Here is a 22,648-nt window from a genome sequence, read left to right on the forward strand (position 1 = left end):
ATTAGTCAGCGTTTGTGCCCAGAGTGTAATGAATAGAAAGATAAAGGAGACGTGGCACTGCTTTAAGGCAGCCCAGAGTTCTTCTGACTTTCCTGGCTGTCCAGACTGCAGGAAGCCCTTGTTAGAGCTCTGTCAGTGACAGGCAAGTGTCTAAAATAAGGAGAAAAAAGTGTTTCTGTAAGACACATATCTACCTTTTAAATATTTTTATCCTAATTCACATATTGGGTAAAGAAAAAATATTTGACTAATTTGTGAATTCGGTGGTATAATACTCTTTAAAAAGGGTAATTTACTTGATAAATTATTGAGCTTTTCATATTTTCTTATCTGATTTAACCCAAAGTTATAATTATATTTAAGTCTTTGCTTTTTTAATAGGTTACATTTAAAAATCACGTTTTCTCCCCCTAGTGGATTAAAAGTTGAATGTAATTTGCTAAGTGGAGGTTTTTTTGGTTTTGCCTACACTGTTTGTTAATGGGAATGGGATGGGTGTTGTGTTTTAAGTTTTGTAGGATGAAAAAGCAAAATCAGAATTCCCTTAAATCAGCCCTCTCTGTATCAGACATCTTTTCATTAATCCCACCTGAAGGGACCATGCCTCTCTCTTCTTAAATCCCCAGACTTTTATGAAACTACTTTGTCTTAAGTGTCTAGAACTAAAACCTTACGTGGTGGATTAAACAACACCCAGACCTAGCAGAGTAGTTTAACTGTGGTGGTGTTTTCTACAGCTGGACTGCAGGCAACAGCAAAGCATTCTGGATTCCCTGTGAGGATGGATAACGCTGTGCCCATTGTCCCCCAGGCGCCCGCTGCTCAGCCTCTGCAGATACAGTCGGGGGTTCTCACGCAGGTAAGAGCCAGAGCCACTGGGACACTCTGTGTTGCTGAAGCACTATCAAGAATCAGAGATTTTTCTCCTAGAAAACTGATTTGCTTTGAGTATAAGATCTTTCTTGGTCATGATTCAGTGGCCTTAAAGTGAAACCTCTGATGGAACGGTGTGCTCATCCCACCTCTGCCAACTCTTCCTTAGACTCGTAGGGACAGATAGCACGCCCTCCAGAAATTGTCTTTTGAGTAAATCTACTCTAGTTTTGTGAGATGAAGTTAATTTTTTATGTGGGTGCTTTCAGAGGTACAGTACACAGGTAAACATTTTGATTCTAAAAATGAAAAGTTCCTCTTTTGCTCCCCGAGTGTCCCCTTTGGTCCCCTCTTTCAGAATTTCATCCCTCTTGTGAGGCTGGGTCACATCAGGATGCCCCCTCTAGCATTACATTCCTTTATTCCTGTGTTTCACTGGCCTGTAAAAAGCTCGGAATCTGTACCTGCCATGGAACATATGACTAAGAAAATCATTAAGTGTTCATATAAGCGAGATACTATATTTTCCGATTTCCATTCTATGTGTAAATGTTTATGGCCCATGACTTGGGACATTCTGAAATCTCAACCCCTGATTTGTTAGTTGGACTTCTTAGTACCTGTCTTTGTGAACTGAGTCTTGTAGAACCCACCCTCTGAATCTGGCCCAAGAAGGATTATTATACTTGTTTACTTTAGGCCATTGACATGGGGCCTAGTGGGCCCATGCTGTGCACAGTTGAAGGGGAAGGTTGTGTTCGGTATGTGCATTCGAGGTGATAGGAAATTACTGCTCATTGTTGGTAATAACGGGGGGCAATGAGAACCCTTCTGAATCCAGATACCCTGCCTCCGTGTTTGTTTCACTCACCTGCCTCATCTACGTTTCAGGGAAGCTGTACACCACTAATGGTCGCAACTCTCCACCCTCAAGTAGCCACCATCACACCACAGTACGCGGTACCCTTTACTCTGAGCTGCGCAGCCGGCCGGCCGGCGCTGGTTGAACAGACCGCTGCTGTACTGGTAATTCCCCTCTCTTGATTGTTACTAACGGAGTTTCTTTGGTTTCTTTCTTTTTTTATTTTTTCCTCTTCATTTTTGTTTCATTTTCTTCTGGTTTTCTCATTTTTTTAAAAAAAATTCAACTTGGTCTCTGCAGAGGGCATGGAAGCATGTGCTGTCTTGCAGCTGTGTTCTTGCTGCATCTTTAATGTCCTGTTGTTTTCCTTCCTGACATTTGCTGGAGCACCTTTGACTCAGTGTGGCTCTCAGGAGCCAGGCCCCCGACTCTTCTTTGCCAGCCTAGTGTGATAAAAGCTCTTGGTGTGGCCTCAGAAGAGCTTTGACACTATTCCTCCCCTTTTACCCTCCGATCCCTGAGAAGGAAAGAAAGAGCTTTAGTTTGGCTCTGCTGCAGGCACCCAGATGGCCCAAATTTGAACTCCTTAGCAAGTTAGTTTCCTTCTTTACTTGCTGTTTTAAACTTCTAAAACTTGGGCTATATGGAAACGTTTAAGATGCTCCTAATTTATTGCTTCATCAGCTGAACACATGAAGATAACTCTTTTGCCACTCATGACCAGTGGCAGCTTGTATTTTCCATTTAAAGATGGTCCCTTTAGAATCCCTTTAGATCACATTTGTTGATTGAAATGAAAGGTGAACTCATTTTTAGGGGTTTATGGAGAAATTATTTTACAAATAGGTCTTTATACAAAGGTGAAAATATGGATGAAAACTGCAAATACAATATTTGTTACTGAAAGTTCTGCGAAGAGTTACCGAGTGCAGCAGGGGTGTGGGCCTGAGAGAATGGAAGGACAAATAGGACTTTGAAGAATATTTCAGGGTTTGTAACTTTAAGAGTTATTTTTGGATGTGTTTTGGTTTATTTGGGGGAGTTAGAATTGTTTACTGGACACCCAGCATTTTATTATTTGAAATTTAAAAGTAGGCGAGCATTTAAAAACCTAACCGACACTATGAGTCCTCATATTTCTATATCCTACAAAGAGGCTCTCAGTTTCTCTTGTTGTTTCTCAAGGACTCGTGTGAGTGAAAACACTTCTAGAAACATACTTTGGTGGTTGGAATTTGTTTGGTTTTCAGTTTAAAAGTCTTTGCCACCTCCTGATTAATTTTATCATAAGCATAACATCTGGGTGCAAGGAAGTCAGATCTATTTCTGGCTCCATTTATCCCAGCCCCTGGTCTTGATTGCTCACCCTGACTGTTGAGGTGGGAATGTTAGCTGACACTTCTGCTTTGCTGCTTCTCTTAAGTTTGCACTGGCCATTCGCTAAGCTTTGCATATTTCTGTCCTTCCCGTCAAAACAGTTTCGTCGCTTGGAACGCCCGATTTCTACTCCCGTTGGAATGCTATTTCTTGCTCTGTATTAAACTACATGCTTTGTCTTGTGCAGGTGTGGCTTATGGAAAGACGCATGGTGTGACTTAACATACTTCTCTTGTTTTTTGTTTTGTTTGGTTTTGTTTTTTGTTTGAAATTCTGCTTATGGTGGCAGACGTGCTTGCAGTTTCTCTGCTTTGAAGCCTTCTTGTTTGGAACCAATATTTGTAACAAGTGGATCTGTTACTTGCAGAAATACTTTTAAAACAGTGTCTGGTGGCCTTGCAGTTTGAAGTCCAAGAAACAGAACCATAGGTACCTAAGCACCATAGGTGATTATACTGTAGACTTTAGGTTTAAAAGGGAAACTTTCACGTCTGTTCGTATTTTTTTAGAAAGTGCCAGAATTTCTGTGAGAAGTACAGAAAACATATTCGTTGCTATTCATTGCAAGTGTCGTGGCTTGTGAAAAACTAGAAATGACATATTTTCTTGTAGTGATTAGTTTTATGTTGAAATATGTTTCTACAAACAATACATGAAACAAATGTTTTAGGTAACTATAAAACAAAATGCAGTGCTCTCTGCATCTGTTTCATAAATATTTTACTTATTGCCTTATTTTAAAATTCTGTTAAATGGTGAAGTTAGCTTTCTCTTGCTGGCACGAGCTTGTTTGCCAGAGGATTTTGGCCTTCGGTCATCCACATCTGGCTCCATTTTCCAAGTTATATACCCTTTTAAAGAGGAACAGTTCTCCCCTTTGTTTTATGGGTTTAATTGACCTGATGTCTTATCTGATTGGCACTCAAATTTAAATTCCTATTTTAAATCTCAAGGAAGCTGTCTTACACTCTAGGGATGTGTATTCTTTTAATCTTTGCAAAAATGATACTCCAGCATTTAACTAGAGCTTACCTCTGAACCTTCAGGCTCCTTTACTCTAGAGTATGGTAGAGTCTCTTAACCACAGGACTTGGTCAGGCTGTGGAGGTGACCAAGAAAAAGCAGCATGCTCTGTCCCTAAACATAAGACTTGTAACCTTGAGCCCCCTGACCTTTCTTTTTTAATCTCTGCAAGTTAACAATCTACAAGCAGCTTCTTTTAAGATGTGAGTTTTTCTTTCATCTAAAAAACAAAAGGAAAAGCCAAGAATGAGTCCAGTCTGGATCTTTCTGTGTGTTTCTCTGCAGCAGGCTTGGCCCGGAGGAACCCAACAAATTCTCCTGCCTTCAACTTGGCAACAGTTGCCTGGGGTAGCTCTGCACAACTCTGTCCAGCCCACGGCAGTGATTCCAGAGGCCATGGGCGGTGGCCAGCAGCTCGCAGACTGGAGGCAAGTGCCCTGTGTTCCTTTTTGGGAGATTGGCAGGGGCAGATCCCATAGGGCAGGGGCACTTGGTGATTTGGTGAGATGGGAAGAAAATAAAGGAAAGGAGAAAATGATCTCTGTTTGAATTCCTTTAAGAAGAGAACCCATATCTGGTTAGGAGGTGGGGTTATAAGCAAACTTTGAATACAGGAAAGTAATCGGTTCTAAGCTCAGGAATCATGTATTTCAGGTTTAAAGAGTGGTATGCAATTATAAACCATACAGTGAAAACCTAAAGTCTTGTCCACGTGTTACATGACAAATAAAATGCAGCTCTTTGGGGTTGTTTGAATTGCTGTTAACAACTCTTTGGCCCTGGTTTGCCAGTGCTTTGGGCACTCACTTGTCTCCACTTCCTCCCATTGACACAGGAATGCCCACTCGCACGGCAGCCAGTACAGCACTGTCATGCAGCCGCCGTCCCTGCTCACCAGCCACGTGACACTGGCCACTGCGCAGCCCCTGAACGTCGGTGTTGCCCATGTTGTCAGACAACAACAGTCCAGTTCCCTGCCTTCAAAGAAGAACAAGCAGTCTGCTCCAGTCTCTTCTAAGTGCGTCTCTCTAGAGCTGAGAGTTAACTGGGGAGAGAGTTGCCCGGCACGCAGCGTGCTGTGGCACAGACAGTTTGATTGAGGGAGCAAGTGGCTGCCAGTCCAAGGAGCCAGCCCTTCATGTGGGCGTGCACACCAGGTGTGTCCTGGCTGTGCTGAGCCCGTGTCTCTGCTGCCACTTGAACTCTGGCCTTCTTTATGCTGCTGTTTTTATTTTCTGCCCACTACAGAGTGGAAGTTCACCGTGGGGTAAGGGGCATACAAGAGTCAGGTTTACATTGTATTTTGGTGTTCTTGTCCTGGAGACCCTGGCTAGAGTGGTTAGTTTCTTTTTTGTTGGAACTTTTATACTTAAGTGTGTTGGCTTAATGATTAGGTAAAAAGGAGTCAAAGAGCAAATTGGCGAGAGCTTTGGGGAAAAGCTATATTGTTTGGGGCGCCAAGAACTGAATGGTCCTTCGTACAACCTTTTCCTGCAGGTCGTCTCTGGATGTTCTGCCTTCTCAAGTCTATTCTCTGGTTGGGAGCAGCCCCCTCCGCAGCACGTCTTCCTACAATTCCCTGGTCCCTGTCCAAGATCAGCATCAGCCAATCATCATTCCAGATACTCCCAGCCCTCCTGTGAGTGTCATCACCATCCGCAGTGACACCGATGAGGAAGAGGACAACAAGTACAAGCCTGACAGGTGAGATGGGCGAGGGGCTCCCTGGCTCCGTGGCTGCTGTCCTTGGCCTTAGACTGTCGGCTTCAGGAAGGTGGCCCAGCGTGGGCTATGCAAGGAGGGCTAAAAAGAGGTTTTGGAAGCATGGCTGTGGATGAGCGAGCCCAAACACTCGCTTCCGTAACAGCGTTGTCAGGTTTTCTGTGACATTTTACATGGTCATCAGTCAAACCGGCCTTTCAGACACGCTGGATAGAATAGTACTTCTGGTTACGCTGTTGGGCTGCACTGACTGGCACTGCACGTGGTTCCACAGACATGATCCCCTGCCCTGAAGGGGCTGTAGAGTCTGAAAACAGATTTGCAACAGAAGCATATAAACAGCAGTTAATGGGAATGAGTCAGTAGATAGGAGGTTATTTGAAACTCCTGTAATTTCTTACTCTCAAAAGGCCTCTTTGGAAGAGGCAGAATTTAAATAGAGCTTCCTTCTCTTTCCTCCTTTGCCAAATGGTCTGAAAGATTAAGAATTTAAGTATCAGATTATTTCCTCTTATCCCAGCACCTTGGTCCAAGTCCTTAACTGGGCAGTTAACTAGGACTGGGGGATATATTTAAGAACTGTGACGTGCCTCTCTTGGTGCGAACGTGCTGCAGTTGGTTGCTTCTGTTGGCCTGGGTTGTGTTCTTGGGCTTCTAGTGTTAGACATAGAGAAGAGGGAGTAACTCTTCTTCTACTTGAGGATCACACGTGAAGGTAACTTCGGAGACTTTACAGAGTCATTCATATATATATATATATATATATATATATATATATATATATATATAAGTGAAGTTTAAATGAACTTGAAAGAGTAATTTTAGAACGAACTACTTCAAAAGGGCTATTCACAAAATGGTATTTGCAATTACAAAATGGTATTTACAAATGATAAGTAAACTTTCGGAACTAGGTTCTGAAAGTGGTCATTGAACTGATTTGGGGAAGAGATAAAGTAAACTTTCCAGTGAGCAGAAGGGTCCTAGTAGTGACAAAAAGTTATGTCACCAGTAGGATTGCTTTGACAGGAGCTAAGTCTGTTAGAAAAATGAGAAACTAAAGTTAGTAAGGTGTGAGTGGTTTGTGAAGGAACTTTAAAAAAATAAATGTATGGAGAGTAGTTTGATTGGATATAAGGAACCATTAGTTGGTCAGGGTGAGATGGAAGAAAAGCGGTGCCTGAGGAATACTGTTGAAATAACGGAGTGGGCATGGCTCGGAGGCGGTGTGGAGTAGTTGTTAGAGGCGTGCACTCTGGACTCACTCTGTCCTTGTCTGAGTCCTGTCTCATCACTTGTGTGCCCTCGGTCAAGTGTCTTAGTCTCCCTGTACCTCAGTTTCCTCATCTGCAAAATATTGATAATGGTATCTACTTCATAGAAGTGTTTCAGGGATTCAGTGAGTTGTATGTAGAGTGTAAGAATTAGTGCCTGATGCATAATAGGCACTCAGACATCTGCTGCTGCTACTGTTATTATTGTCATTGTCATTGTCATCATCATTATCATCATTACCATGGGAGGACCAGAGACCATCAAAGAAACATTGCTAGAAAGGGGTTGAATTTTCAGGAACTTTCTTCTCCTCAGCTCTGGCCTGAAGGCAAGGTCCAATGTCATCAGCTACGTCACTGTCAATGACTCTCCGGACTCCGACTCTTCCCTGAGCAGCCCATATTCCACTGAGACCCTGAGTGCTCTCCGGGGCAATAGCGGGCCCCTTCTGGAGGGGCCCAGCAGAGGCGTGGGGGACAGTTCGGGCACCCGCACCATCATTGTGCCTCCACTGAAAACTCAGCTTGGTGACTGCACTGTAGCGACTCAGGCCTCGGGTGAGTGTCTCCCAACTGGAGGTGAATTCTCTTTTGAGGTGTGGATCCTTCAGTTTGCTATGATGTACTTATGCCAGTGGTAGAGACCAGTGGCATAGATTTTCTTAAAGATTCCTTAATTCAGAAATTATTTCCTTGTGTTGTAAAATTAATCTTGGCCATCAGTTTATTTTCCTGTATTTATTTTACTTGGATTAATATAAAAATGAATTTTTAGTCTCACAAATACACTTACTGTAGATGGGAGAAGTTTAGCAAGACATATGTGATATGGTGGAGCACTAAAAACATTAGCAAGCAATGCTTGTTTTTGTTTTTTGGCCGCAGGTAATATGATTTTGACAATCCGAAAGTGGACGGGAACCGATAATATTAAAAATGACGGCAAAAGTATTTTTGGAAAACAATAGGTTGTACTTTAGATCTTTTCTCTCCAATGTTATGGCAGTGATACTGTTGTGGGCTTTATTATCAGCCAGATTCCATCTTTTTTGCTCCGTCAGATGCTGGGCCTAGGCTCCTAGGTTTAGTTATTGGTTGCTCACTGCAGCACCAAGCCCCAGATTTCCCTGGCTTGACACAACGGAAGTTTACTTCTTACTCATGACTTCCCAGTACAAGTGTTTCTGGTGGGTAAGCCTGCAGTGAGTTAAGGATCAGAGCCTTGGCCCCCTCAGCATCCAGTCAGAAGGAAAAAAGAAAGTTTGAGGGAGGCACACACATTTCTGAACCTCTTTACTCTGGAAATAGTGAAAACCCATCACGTGGCCCCACCCAGAGGCAGGGGGCCCAGGATGTATAGTCTTTGACTGGGCAGCTGTTTTCCATGGAAACTGACACACTGGAGGAGGGGAGCATGCATTCCTGGTGTCAGTATAGCTGTTTGTTTCGTACTTGTGTGAATTAGTGTTTTACTATTAATTATGTTACTGCCAGAGATATGAACAGGATTCTGATTTGAGGATATTGTGTTAAGTGTAGACACCTGTCCATTGCTGACAAAACAGAACTTCCCATGCTAGGCATCTGAGCAAGAATATTAGGCGCTCTGTTCACTGTTGGGTGCAAAAAATACAGGCTGCTCCACAAGTCACTGAATAACTACTCCAGTTTCCTAGTGGGAGCGCAGAAGGATGCAAAACGTTGAAAATTGATTTGCTTATGCAACTGCCCTGCAGTTTCTTAGAACTTGAAGATAGCGAGTGCCCAGCATCATGTAATCTTGCCTTCCTTTAAACCCTTTTCATACTTAAATGTCCTGAGTATTACCAATACCTTACTCAGCTTCCCGTTGTCATTTCTACTCCTATTTACTCCCCTCCTACCTAAAACTGGGCTCCCCGGTGGTAGGAACTGCGCCTCACTGTGTCTGTATTTCAGTAGTACCCTGTACATGCAGGAGATTAGAGAGTATTTACTGCAGTGAACATGATGGAGGTCATTTATGATTTTTGTAGCACGACAGAAAGGAAATGGGTGATACGGTTCCTGTTCCGGTGTAAATGTAATTCAGGAAATAAAATAAACCTGAAACCTTTACTCCTGCAAAGCTCATACAAACGTGGTTGATTATACTGTATGATGCCATAATTTAGCCTGTGGTTCTGAGCAGATGTCTCCTCGTACCTCCTGAATGCCCGGCTCTCTTGTAGGTCTCCTGAGCACCAAGACCAAGCCAGTGGCCTCGGTGAGTGGACAGTCATCTGGATGCTGTCTCACCCCCACCGGGTATCGAGCACAGCGTGGGGGGACCAGCGCAGCACAGCCACTCAACCTCAGCCAGGTAAGCGCGAGGGGCTGCTGGCTTCTGTTTGGGGCGCCCCCTGTTGTTACTCTCTGGAGAACCCCGCTTCTGGCTGGACTGCTGAATAAAGCCCAATGAAGCTCCTTTTGTGTCAGACGGTTTGGTGTCCTGCGGCCCGCGTCAGATCCGCACGTGCTGTCTCTTTCTCCCTGTATGAGTGTGTGCAGGATGCACATCCCAGGTTTTCCATCAGACCGTCTGGGCTGTCCTGGGAGATTAGAGAAATGTCTGGAATGTAGAAAGAGCCTAAGGTGCTTGAGGCTGTGTCTGGTTCTGCACCACTGCATGCTTTGAGGCCAGATTCTCTTGCTTTATCTCCCAGATCATAAATAACCTCACACTGTTTACTTGAGGCAAGAAACAGGGAAAAGCTTTCTGGCCTCTTAGTCAGCCGGCTCTAGTCCTATATGTGTGAGTCCGGGATTGGGGGCTTTTCCCTACCATCTGATCCTCTGATGGGGTGGGGAGGGTCACTATTCTGTTTGTGTTCACTCTTCTTCAGCTCAAGTTCTGGCACTTGTGTGATGCTTACTAGTAGTGAGAAAGTGTACATATGAGGGTGTAACTGTGTGTGTGTGTGCGCGCGTGCATGTGTGAGCACACATGGAAGCGCAAACGTAAGTTCGAGTTAGTGCATGTGTTTTAGGCTCCACAATTCAAGAGGGACATGAAGAACTTAGAGGAGAGCAAAAGGAAACATTGCCAAGAAAGAAAGGTTAGGAAACATTCAGATTCCCTGACGCCAGAATAGGGTGAGTTGAGCCAACAGTTACTAACTTGCAGGCGTGGGTAACCCTCTGAGCTCCTGATTCCCCCCCCCTTTCCTCTGTCTTGCTCAAGAGCAAATCGCTGCTGCCTGGGCTGGGTTAGGGTCTGCGCTGCCAAGAGGCAGAGGGCTGAACGACTGCCTTCTGACAGCGTCACCTGCCTGGTAACGTCTGTGCTCTGGCAGCCCAGAGGCAGTGTAAGTTAGAACCTCGGCCCTCAGGACCAGGGTGGCCGCGAGGTTCCTTACTCCCTTCTTCCTCCTTCCAGAACCAGCAGTCATCGTCAGCTCCAACCTCGCAGGAGAGAAGCAGCAACCCTGCCCCCCGCAGGCAGCAGGCGTTTGTGGCCCCGCTCTCCCAAGCCCCCTACGCCTTCCAGCATGGCAGCCCAATACACTCGACGGGGCACCCACACCTGGCCCCAGCCCCTGCCCACTTGCCAAGCCAGCCTCACCTGTATACGTATGCCGCCCCCACCTCTGCTGCTGCCCTGGGCTCCACCAGCTCCATTGCTCATCTCTTCTCCCCCCAGGGCTCCTCCAGGCATGCTGCAGCCTATAGCACCCACCCCAGCACTCTGGTGCACCAGGTCCCTGTCAGTGTGGGGCCCAGCCTCCTCACCTCTGCCAGTGTGGCCCCTGCTCAGTACCAACACCAGTTTGCCACCCAGTCCTACATTGGGTCGTCCCGAGGCTCAGCAATTTACACTGGATACCCACTGAGTCCTACCAAGATCAGTCAGTATTCCTACTTGTAGTTGGTGAGCTTGAGGCAGGAGGGGCCGTGGCTGCCCTTCTTGGCCCTGAGTTCTCCAGAATGGGCTATGATGAGCTCCTCCCTTACTCTCCTTGAAACTCCTTAGCCAGCCACTTGCTCTGCAGGGGCCCGCTGGCGTAGAAGGTTTTTCTCTGGGGAACCTGTCTCAGTGTTGACTGCATTGTTGTAGTCTCCCAAGTCCACCCTGTTTTTAATTCTTTATTTCTGTGACAGCAGTCTTGGTATTTGGAAGAGTTCAGATGCCCATCCTCTGCAGTTACCAAGGAAGAGAGATCACTCTGAAGTTACCCTTTGAAAAATATTTTCTCTTTCTGACTTTATTTCTATAAATACTTTTAAAACAAGTGAAGCCCCTTGTTATTTAACTTGGTTTTATTGTAGTTGCTGGTCAGAGGAAAAATGCTGATAGAAGGACTTGAAATTGGTAGTAAGTGAGAAAAGAGCAATCATTACTTTTTGCTTGTTTAAAAACCAAGATTTAATTGCTTATTTTAAGAGCAGCTCTCACAAGTCCTTATTTTACTATCAGGCACTTTTCCTCAGAATTTTACTTTTGTTTATGAGATATTTAAACTTACAGTGTTTTAATTTTGTTTTTATGTCACATTATACCTAATGGGCAATCGTTATTTTTGCAAAGCTGGTTGTGTACTGCTCTGTATTGCTGTTGGGATTCTCTCAGTTACTCTGTGTTTATTACAAAGTAGTGTTAAAAAGGCAGCTCACCATTTGCTGGCAACCTAGTGCGAGAATCCATACCTGCCATAAGAACACAAAACACCAGGCATTCTTTTTAAAGAAGCACCATACGTTCTTTTAAGATTATTTTCTGAAAAGTCCTTCTCTGATTCAGCTTAAATTTTATTATGGAAAAGCCATGAAGGTGGTTGTTATTGTATGGTGGTGGTGGTTTTATTATATGCAAAATCTCTTTGTATTATGCTATACTGGCATTGATGAGCTTTGCCTAAAGATTAGTATGAATTTTCAATAATACACCTCTTTTTCTCCTCGCCTCCCCTCTCCCTTCTGTTCTCTGTGATTTATTTGGGGGGAAAGCTAAAGAATCTGAAACCAGATCAGAACATTGTGTATAGCTTTTATACTTTAGAGTAGCTTCCTTTGTATGCCAGCAGCAAACTGAATGCTCTCTTATTAAGACTTATACAATAAGTGCATGTAGGAATTGCAAAAAATATTTTAAAAATTTATTACTGAATTTAAAAATATTTTAGAAGTTTTGTAATGGTGGTGTTTTAATATTTTGCATAATTAAATATGTACATATTGATTAGAAAAATATAACAAGCAATTTTTCCTGCTAACCCAAGATGTTATTTGTAATCAGATGTGTAGTGATTACACTTGAATTGTGCATTTAGTGTGTATCTGATCCTCCAGTGTTACCCCGGAGATGGGATTGGTGTCTCCATTGTATTTAAACCAAAATGAACTGATACTTGTCGGAATGTATGTGACCTAATTGCAGTTCTGTTAGAGCATATTACTGTAGTGCTGAGAGCGCGGGGCGCCTGCGAGGAGAGGAGACCCTTGGAGTTGTTTTGCACAGGTGTGTCTGGCGAGGAGTTCCGTGTGTCCCCTTCTCCCCTCTCCTCCCTTATTGTAGTGCCTTATATGATGCTGTAGTGGTTATAGAGTTTACAGTGAGCTTGCCTTAGGATGGACCAGCAAGCCCCCGTGGACCCTAAGCTGTTCACTGGGATTCATCAGAACAGGATTAGTAGCCGTGTTGTGTAAATGCGTGGTTCTCACTTTCCCTGCCGACAACGAAAAATAAAAACAGCAGCTTTCCCCCTTTGCTGCCACCCCGCCCCCTTCCATTTCGGCGTCTCAGCCGAGCTCTCACGGAGGCCTCTTCCCCGCGGCTCACTGTGCTGCCTGCTGCTGCGAGCACCCGGGAAGCGGGAGAGGAGTCGAGCCAGTATTTAACATGCAGTTTTTTCTTTTTTAAAAAGTATGTGCAATCACTTTGAGAATGAGATTTTTTTCCTTTTCCCATGTGGCAGTCCTTCCTGCAGATAGTTGACATTCCTAGTAAAATATTTGCTTGTTGTAAAAACACATAACAGATGTGTTTATACCAAAGAGCCTGTTGTATTGCTTACCACGTCCCCATACTACGAGGAGTTTGTGATGCCACTAGTGGCAGGGAACTCACAGAAAGGTTGCTTAGCCAGTGAACAATACCAAGAAGGAACCAGAGCCTGTTGAGTCACTGGGCTTTTGAGGTTTGTTTTTAACAACTTGCATGTTCTGGGGGCCCTTCAAACTGTGAAATTGTCCTTGTACTCTCGGCTCCTGCATGGATCTGGGTCAAGTAGAGGGTACTGCGGATGGTGATGTTCCTGCCGTAAGAGATTTTGGGGAGGAAGGTTAACCCTGAGATGCAGAAGTGTTCCATCTGAACTGAAAACGACATAGTGGAGGGATACGTCTAGGACTGGTTCTTTGTGGAGAGGGTGTCAAGGAGGTGCAGGATGGAGATGGGAGATTTCATGGAGCCCGGGCAGCGGCTCTGCCCCGGGTCAAACACCGAGGAGCTGTCAAGGTATTTGGAGTTTTTTCTTTGCAAGGAGTAAAGGCTCCCAGGATGGGGCAAGTGGGTCAGTGCAGCCTTCCAGGAACATGTCGGCGTTTTCTGTATATTTTTAAATTATATTGAGTTGTGTTTCAGCACTCTACTGGTCAAGATACCCAAGCAGTTAGTATAGTTTCTGTCACTGGTGTGTTATAGTGTTCTGGTCAGTGCGTGTGGTCTTTGTGTCTCCTTTTTGCCAAGCACATTCTGATTTTCTTGCTCAAAGGCAGATCTGGTTTCTAATGGAAGCATTTTTTGTTCCTTTTCTTTCCTCTACAAGGGGTAGCAATTGTTTTTTGTAAGAAACGAGATGCAGGAAAAACAACCAGAAAACTCTCTGCTCCTGCCCCCAGTCCAGTAGGTAGATGCCATTTAAGATGCAGGGAAAAGACAGTACCAAGAGCTTGTATTGTTACCTTAATCACCTTATTAGCATTGTGTGGCTTTAAGGATTTTAGAGATTTTCGGTCTTAGTCTGTAAATTGGCATTTCGGATTTACCAAGGTAAAAACCCACCTGTGTCTGCTGAATGTGTATGTGCTCAATGTGGCTTTCGATTCTGTCCCTGGGGCTTGCCGTCCCTGGCCCTGACAGGATGGGGGATGCCCGTGAATTTAGTGAGCAGCTGGCCTGGATCATAGTGGCCTGGCCTCAGACCAGGTTAAGGCTTCGAGCCCTCTCAGGAGTTGCATTTCCAGCTTCTCCCCTTTAGGTTGAAAGAGGCTGTGGGTAAGGGTTAAGTACAGCTGCTCTAGGCTTACGTTCATCAGGACACTCCCGAGTTTTTAATAGCTCCCAAGAGGTCAGTGCTCGGCTAAAATACCAGCCCCGGGAACAAGAACTCCATTTCAGACAGTCTGGCCATCCATCATCCTCCAGCAAGGGGCTATAACCCTGACTGCCCGGGCAGGCAAGCACAGCCCTGTGTGTTTTATGCAGCATTATTATGCAAAAACCCACTGGTTAGGATGGTCTGTTTTAAGTTAGGAAATGAAATTGCCTCCCAGCAACAGGAATGGCCCAAGCCTGCTTCCTCTTTTGATTTTGTTTTTATCTGATGGATGGTGCAGCATGTCTACTTGGTTGTTTGTTGCTAAACTTTATATAATGTGTGGTTTTGATTCAGCTTGAAAAATAATCTCACTACATGTAGCAGTACATTATATGTACATTATATGTAATGTTAGTATTTCTGCTTTGAATCCTCGATATTGCAATGGAATTCCAACTTTATTCAGTGTATTTGATATGCTAGTTATTGTGTGCGATTTAAACTTCTTTTGCTTTCTCCCTTTTCTGGTTGTGCGCTTCCTTTTACAACAAGCCTCTAGCAACAGTTTCTGAGAATTACTGAGCTATGTTTGTAATGCAGATGTACTTAGGGAGTATGTAAAATAATCATTTTAACGAAATAAATAGATATTTAAAATTTAATACTAACTATGGGAAAAGGGTCCATTGTGTAAAACATAGTTTATCTTTGGATTCAATGTTTGTCTTTGGTTTTACAAAGTAGCTTGTATTTTCAGTATTTTCTACATAATATGGTAAAATGTAGAGCAGTTGCGATGCATCAATAAAATGGGTAAATTTTCTGATTCATGAGGCTGTTTTGGACCTTTGTTACAAGGGTACAAAGGGGGTCCTCACATGGCATCTTTGGAGGTGCTAACTAAATACACCTTAAAATCAGTAGACAAATTATATATTAGAGACAGATTCATCTTTCATACAGACCACAATGGAAGCGAATGGGCATTGGAAGGGTACATTTATTTTCTAAGCCTGAGGCTCCAGGGCCCAAACGTAATCATCCAGATCTGGCCCTTTCCAGGAGGCAGAAACTTCTGACACAGGCTAATTAAACATCGTTTCCTAGCGTGTTCCACCTGACATCTAAAGTAGCAGAATAGAAATAATCACCACAGACGATGCTATTTTCCCTCCGTGCAAGCTGCAGCTAGAAGCAAGGTCCTTTTTAGAGAAGGAGCACTTCTGATCAGCTTTCTCTTCATTCTGAAGTGAGTAAAATTTCTCCAGATAAAGAATTAGAGATTTGTGTGGATTAATCACTGCAGGTCTCTGAATAAATGCTACATTCATTTGACTCCTTTTGGCACATGGGTTTCAGGCCCAGTTAACCATTCAGTTGTCCTTAATTCATGGGGCTCCTGCAATCATACTTGGGATGTAGGAACACCTAGTTGAGAAACATTTAGAAGCACCCTTTTGAACCACAACCAAGAGAAATGATCAGTAGTCCTCTTCCATAAGTAGGGAAGTCAGAATATATTTATATTGATTTAGACTGCACATACATATTTTTCAGGTTTTCTTCCTGAGTAAATGAATGTAAAATTAGTGTGAACTTCCTGAACACTCCCCAGTTAAGAGAATATACCTCAAAGCTTTCAGGCAAAGGAAAGCCATATAGGAAGGCCCTGCTGTCAATCATGCTTCCAGTTAACCAAGAATTGACTGACTTCTTGATGACCTCTTTTTGTTTGTTTTTTGTTTTTCAAATTGTTTTTGTTTCAGTTATGTTCTCTTTGGGCTAAATCAGAGAGAGATTGGGGTAGTCCTATAAGTACTTGGGTAGTCTGTGGGGAAATCTGCATTTTAATGATGACAACTCCTATAAATTCAGTGTGCTTGGCTTGCTTTGTGGAAAATTCCATATGAAGCTGAAGTCTATGCTTTGGTTTCCCTATTAATCCTGAGATAGTACCTGGCGTGTAGCACTAGATGGCGCCAGTGAGCTATGGAAAAAGGTAATACGACCACAGTGGCCTTTTTCCCCCACCTCTTCCCCACAAACTTCACCCCTTCGGCTTCCAGCTTCCACTGAACCAGGCAGAAAACAGCCCGTGCTATTATTAGTGGGAAAGGGAAGGATTAATGAAGCATATTTCTTATGTCAGTGCTGGAAGCCTTCTAAAACCTGGGACTAGAGTTTGCTGAGTTTTCTCTGGGGCCTCCCCCAGCTAGCTCCTTTTCCTGGGTGACTGCCCAAAGGCTCTGCCCCAGGGTTTCCATCTCCTCGCCCGGGGAGCCTACAGCCTAGGCCGGAGGTGGTTAAGGCTTCTGGCTGCTCTGCAGCGGGGCCATCTGTGTTTGATCAGTCCAGGCAGAAAGGAGGGGGTAGGGGCCCTAAAGGGCCTGACAGCATTCCAGAGAAGTGAGAGAGAACCGAGATCCAGAAAGGGAAGGCCCGCCCCCACCCCGCCTCCAGAGCTCGCCCCGTGGGCTCCGGTGGCAGAGGCCGCCAGCTCAGGACTGCACACTTCTACTCTGGCCCCGCTCTCCCGCTGCCATGGGACCCTGGACCCCCCTCCTCACCCTGCTCCTGTTGTCCTGGTCGGGACCCCTTCAAGGACAGCAGCACCACCTTGTGGAGTACATGGAACGCCGACTAGTCGCCTTAGAGGTGAGTGACTCCTCTCTCCTGGCCCCACCTGGCAGGGTGGCACATTTTCGGTTGGTTCACCCAGTTTGTCAGGCATCGAGGGATCACAAGACAGGGCTCTGTAAGAACCTACAGAAAAACCCCATCTTTCAAGAAGATCCTCAAAATTGTAAGCTCTCTTCCCCACGTACACGGAACTATTCAGACCTTGGAGTTTTACCCCCAGGATTAGATGGGATAGAGGGACAGAGTGGGCGTGAGAGCTGGGATTGTGGGGACGCGTCTCAGGACAAGCTGATGATTCTGTTGAAGTTGGAAGTGCCCAGAGAACTCTGCCTTTTTAACACGTTGAAGTCTGCAGCATCTTGATCCCAGGAGAACTGTGTAATGGAGCAGAGACCCCCCTCCCCCCATGCACCTAGACTGCCTAGAGGCTCTGTGACTCAGTGGCCCTGCTCACAGAGAAGGCGGGCTGGGGGACCTGCAGCGGGGCAGCTTCTAGGTGAATCCGAGCCAGGCTTTCTGCACTTTGGCGTCTCTGAACATCTGGTTTCCGTTCCGTGGAGGTTGAAAGGGATGTTGCTGCCTGGCTGAGTGTGTGCTCTTCCCCGTTCCTCACTCCCTGGTTAGGCCTCTCCCTGCCTGGGAGCTGTCACCCTGCAGCCCTCCCCCTCCCCCATCCCTCCAGGAGCGGCTGGCCCAGTGCCAGGACCAGAGCAGCCGGCATGCTGCTGAGCTGCGGGACTTCAAGAACAAGATGCTGCCGCTGCTGGAGGTGGCCGAGAAGGAGCGGGAGGCCCTCCGAACCGAGGCGGACACCATCGCGGGGAGAGTGGACCGTCTGGAGCGGGAGGTTGACTATCTGGAGACCCAGAACCCAGCTCTACCCTGTGAAGAAGTTGAGAAGGTGACCGGAGGCCCTGGGACCAAAGGCAAGGGTAGAAGGAATGAGAAATATGATATGGTGACAGGTAAGCGACCTGGAGGCAGGCCCCTGACTGAGAACCTGGGTACTTACCTGTCCTCAGCCCATAGGGAGGAGTCAGCTCTGCTGGGGACACTGAACTGCCTACCATGGTTCCCCTTTTTTCTCCTTGGTCCCGCCCACTGTGGCTGTATCTTCTGGACTCTGTAGTGACAGGTCCATCAAGGAGGGTTTCTGGGGACCTTTCCCCAATCCTCCGTAGCAGTGGAGGCTCCCACCGGGCAAATGCACACTGCTCTCCAGTGGCCACCCTGGGGTGGGGATTCCTGCGTTGGGCACCTAACTCTTGCCCGTATTACCTTTGTCTTGCGCTTTCCTCCTTCCCCACAGACTGTAGCTACACCATCTCTCAGGTGAGATCCATGAAGATCCTGAAGCGGTTTGGGGGCCCCGCTGGTCTGTGGACCAAGGACCCACTGGGACCCACAGAAAAGATCTACGTGTTGGATGGGACACAAAATGACACAACCTTTGTCTTCCCAAGGCTGCGTGACTTCACCCTGGCCATGGCTGCCCGGAAAGCTTCCCGCATCCGGGTCCCCTTCCCCTGGGTAGGCACAGGGCACCTGGTATATGGGGGCTTTCTTTATTATGCCCGGAGGCCGCCTGGAGGACCTGGAGGGGGTGGGGAGCTGGAGAACACTTTGCAGCTCATCAAATTCCACCTGGCAAACCGGACAGTGGTGGATAGCTCAGTGTTCCCGGCGGAGGGTCTGATCCCCCCGTACGGGCTGACGTCAGACACCTACATTGACCTGGCAGCCGACGAGGAGGGCCTCTGGGCTGTCTATGCCACCCGGGAGGATGACAGGCACTTGTGTTTGGCCAAGTTAGACCCACAGACCCTGGACACGGAGCAGCAGTGGGACACGTCGTGTCCCAGAGAGAACGCCGAGGCTGCCTTTGTCATCTGCGGGACCCTGTACGTCGTCTATAACACACGCCCTGCCAGTCGGGCCCGCATCCAATGCTCATTTGATGCCAGCGGCACCCTGAGCCCTGAAAGGGCAGCGCTCCCTTACTTCCCCCGCCGATACGGTGCCCACGCCAGCCTCCGCTATAACCCCCGAGAGCGCCAGCTCTACGCCTGGGACGATGGCTACCAGATTGTCTACAAGCTGGAGATGAGGCAGAAGGAGGAGGAAGGCTGAGGAGCGGCCTGACGGGTCCCTCATCTCGCCTCACCTCCCCACTCAGTTTCCTGTTCCTCAGTCTCCGATCGTGGGCAAGTTGTAGTTCAAATCTCATCTTTTTTAGCCAATGGAAGCCAAGTTCCCATGGCCCCTTCATTTCATACGGGACTCTGGATCTTGATTAACCCTTTTAGAGCTAAAAGAGAGAAAACCCTAAGGGTTCACTCCTTTCCTGCCCCATGTCAACAAATTTCAGGCCAAAGATGACCCAGGCCCAGAGCTCTGACCCTTGAATGGGCGCCACCCCAGTGAGAGGCAACAGAGCACTTCTTGCCTCGGTGTGAGGCAGAGGAGACAGGACTAGGGGGAGACTTTCAACTCTGCCCTCTCTCCCTTCAGTGCCCTAAAGAATGGGACTCTCTCCACCTCGTTTTGTACTGAAACGTTTTGCATTAAAAGGAAAATCCACCCCTCCTCGCCTGTGTCTTTTTGGGGCAGCCCTCAGATCGTATTTCACCCCATGACCCTCTGTTTCCCCCTCCACCCCATCCCCACTCCTTCGGCTGCATTAGGGACCTGGCTGGGTTCCCTGGCCCAGGGAGAAGGAGCTTCTCGAGTTACAGATTTTACTGCGAGGAGCCTTCCCACCCCGGGAAGCTGCAGAATCCCTGCTTCCCGCCACTTCAGGAGGCTGGGCAGAGGCCTTCTCCATACCCACCTCATCCTCAGCGGCCCTCCCAGAGCGACCCGTGGCACTGTGCCCTTGGCCACGAGACTGCCCAGGGGCAGAGCTTCCAATTCCAGCTCTCAGAGGTTTTGAACCAGTAGGTTGGTGAGCAAATGGATTGTAGTTGCATCGAAGTCTTGTGGAAGGCAGAGGCCAAACCCATGTGTTTTCAGGAAGAACTGAAGTCTTACCCTCAGAGTGGACTCTGCCCCACGCCCGTCTCCAGCAGCGGGCTGGCCCCCAGGGTTGCACAATCGGACTTGGTCTGCGCCTCCCTGGTTTTCTTGCTGCCACAGCGTCTGCGGTTTGGGCGTCTCGGATGCTAGTCCTCCAGTTTCCCAGCACATTCCCTCTCTCCACCCTCATCTCCCCACCTTCCCACCCTGGGCCTGGATCTGGACGTCTATCTGGGAGTCCTGGAAACTTAACCCTTTCTTGATGGTACCCTGGCCTCTGGTTTGCAATGGCCAAAGCCATCTGGGGAAGGGAGGGGACAGGAGGAGGAAAACCCCGGGTTTAGGACTCCAGTCTCTAGGACAGCTGAGCTCTGGACCAGGCCAGGCCCATCCCAGCTTCATTCCCCTGCCCTGTCCAGCACTGGGGAGCAAGGCTGGCTGATGGATCAGGCCCCCTACTTTATGGGGAAGTTGACCTCAGGGCGCCCTGGGAGTCCTCATGGTGATTACCCCAGGTGGGAGGGAAAGGGAGCTTGGTCTTCTCCCCACTGTGCACTGTCCTGCCCCCAGGGTGGGGTGGGTCAGCCAGGGCCCCCTGAGCCTCCTTTGTCTCCTGTCAGGCAGAGCCGCTCCGCACATAGGTTGGTGAGGAAAGGGAGAGAAAGCAGTGGAGCTGGAGGTGGCGGGGGCTCTCACCCATTGGGTTCTCTCCTAATGTGGGGCTGGCAACGGTAATCACCACCTGTCAGCCCACCGAGGGGTCTGCCCACTGAACATCTGGCTCCCTCGCAGCAGGCGGGAGGGGCGTGGGGGGGGGAGGGAGGGAGGGAGTTCTGAGCGCAGCCTGGAGAGAGGGGTTCTGGCCTTAAGCAGGGTGGCCACGTGGCACTGTGACTGACTGCGCACCTGGTGGGAGTCTCCCGCCCTCCTGCTGTGACTCCTTTGCCAGTGTCTGATTGGAAGCTGCTAGAGGGGGGAGTTATCTTGACGCAGCATCAAACATCAGAAATGGCTATTTGATGACCCCAAGGGGAGAGTGGCCCCAGGACTGTGTGTCAGTGACGTCCGTGTGAGTGTAAAACTGGGTCCCTCTGTCGCACCACGCGCCTGGCTTTGTGGCGTCCTTCTGTGCCGGATTCCTCAATGAGAAAGGGAAAAGCAGCCTTTTTTTTTCTTTCTTCATTTTTTTTCTGGCCTCAAAATTTCTTTGGAAAAGTTCACTCCAACTTTTGGGCAGAGATCTCTGGGGCCTTGTCATTTATTTCTTTTTGGCTCCTGTACAACAGCTGGCGCTACTTAGGAAGTTTTGGAAGGTGAGTGGAACTATATGGGCAGATCCAGTGAACTGTCCAGATTCGTTAAATTACTGATTTGCTGCTCAAGTTGAGTCTCAGTAGCTGAATCCTGTCATCCAGAGCTGGCCACGCCGCCCCTTCTCTGACCCTCCACAGCCCCTCACCTCTGGTTTGGGTTGAACAAAAGGCCGTGGAAGACGGAGGCCCTGATGGGGGCAGGAGGGGCTAAAAGCCCAAAGAGAAGTCCCACATCTGCCCTCAACACCTGGCCCTAAGATGGCCACAGCCAGGGACGGAGATGTGGGAGCAGCAGTGGGAGGCAGGCGGGGCTGGCGCTGTGGGGACAGCCGTCCTCCAGATCGCTGGTCCAGATGTTGCCTGTCCATCACGAGGCAGGGTTCAGAGGGCTCCCTCACTCCCACTCTGGCCCCAGTTTCCTGCCCCAACTTCCGAGCTCTCCTCTTTATCTCCTCAAGATCCCCTCTTCCCTGGTGCTGGTCTTCACGTCTCCGTGCCAGAGAAACCAAGTGTCCATCTTGTCATTGTCATCGGAACGGAGCCAGTGTTGTCTGACCCCTGGGGCCGGGAGGCAGAGATGTAGGGAATGGAGTTGTTGACTCAGCTGTCAGCCCTTCCTCTGGGATGGCTCTGAGCTAAACGGGAACCAGGGCCCTTTCCCTCTGCCCCTCCTCATCTCAGGTTTTCTGGGTCCCTTCATAATCCCTTTCCTTATTTAGCTGCACCACCCCCCCCCGAGGCCCCTGGGAGCACCCCTTCCTCTGCTCCCCATTTCTCTACACCGTTTAGGTCAGAACGTGCTCAGTGTGAGAGCTGTTGACTCTTCTGTACGTCTCCCGGCCTTCAGGGTAGTTCTCTTTAGGATCTGCGCCCAGGCTCTCTGTGGCTGTCTCCACAGTGTGGTCTCTGGGCCAGGTGGGACTTTCTGGTCCCTCTGCCCTCAGCCCCCAGCAGCAGTCTGAGCCTCTCCCAGCTCCTCTGGCCCAGCAGCCTGGAAGTTTCCTCCTCTCCTACCCCAGCCAGCGGCTGGAAAATCTCCTCCGCCTGCTCTTTTAACTCCTGCTCTCACAATGTGGAGCTTAAGAGATTAAATCTTTATTTATGGATTTAATAACTCCACAGAAGAATTATACATGTGGAAGCCAATGTATTAAAGGGCAGAGCGAGAAAGGAAAAACGAAGACCTCTCGTCACCATCCCTCCAGAGCCCGGTTCTGACAGTATCTAGAGTTGGACATCTCTCCTGAACTTGGTCTGGGGCGGGGGGTGGGG

The 22,648-nt window shown here is 47.6% G+C and overlaps 2 protein-coding genes across 5 annotated transcripts in view; both read left to right on the forward strand.

Moving 5' to 3' along the window:
* HIPK1 (homeodomain interacting protein kinase 1) overlaps window positions 1-15,236 on the forward strand; it is a 41,075-nt gene extending 25,839 nt beyond the window's left edge. The window contains exons 9-16 of one of the 4 annotated variants that reach the window (XM_087827798.1): window positions 738-859; window positions 1,765-1,899; window positions 4,421-4,563; window positions 4,971-5,153; window positions 5,633-5,839; window positions 7,448-7,689; window positions 9,342-9,472; window positions 10,529-15,236. In XM_087827798.1, the coding sequence (XP_087683924.1) occupies window positions 738-859; window positions 1,765-1,899; window positions 4,421-4,563; window positions 4,971-5,153; window positions 5,633-5,839; window positions 7,448-7,689; window positions 9,342-9,472; window positions 10,529-11,017 (1,652 nt within the window). In that variant the 3' untranslated portion in view covers window positions 11,018-15,236. Of the gene's footprint in view, window positions 1-737; window positions 860-1,764; window positions 1,900-4,420; window positions 4,564-4,970; window positions 5,154-5,632; window positions 5,840-7,447; window positions 7,690-9,341; window positions 9,473-10,139; window positions 10,260-10,528 lie in introns of those variants that run through there. The other 3 variants (XM_087827799.1, XM_087827801.1, XM_087827800.1) reach the window with 3 other exon arrangements.
* A 1,615-nt stretch (window positions 15,237-16,851) lies between these two features.
* OLFML3 (olfactomedin like 3) lies at window positions 16,852-19,634 on the forward strand. The gene is made up of 3 exons (XM_016223388.2): window positions 16,852-17,063; window positions 17,731-18,013; window positions 18,358-19,634. Exons 1-3 carry the CDS (start codon window positions 16,950-16,952, stop codon window positions 19,176-19,178), a joined length of 1,218 nt encoding a protein of 405 aa, XP_016078874.1. The 5' UTR covers window positions 16,852-16,949; the 3' UTR covers window positions 19,179-19,634.
* Window positions 19,635-22,648: the final 3,014 nt, after the last annotated feature.

Source organism: Miniopterus natalensis, chromosome 19 (assembly GCF_054644295.1).
Source record: "Miniopterus natalensis isolate mMinNat1 chromosome 19, mMinNat1.hap1, whole genome shotgun sequence".
NCBI lineage: Eukaryota > Metazoa > Chordata > Mammalia > Chiroptera > Miniopteridae > Miniopterus > Miniopterus natalensis.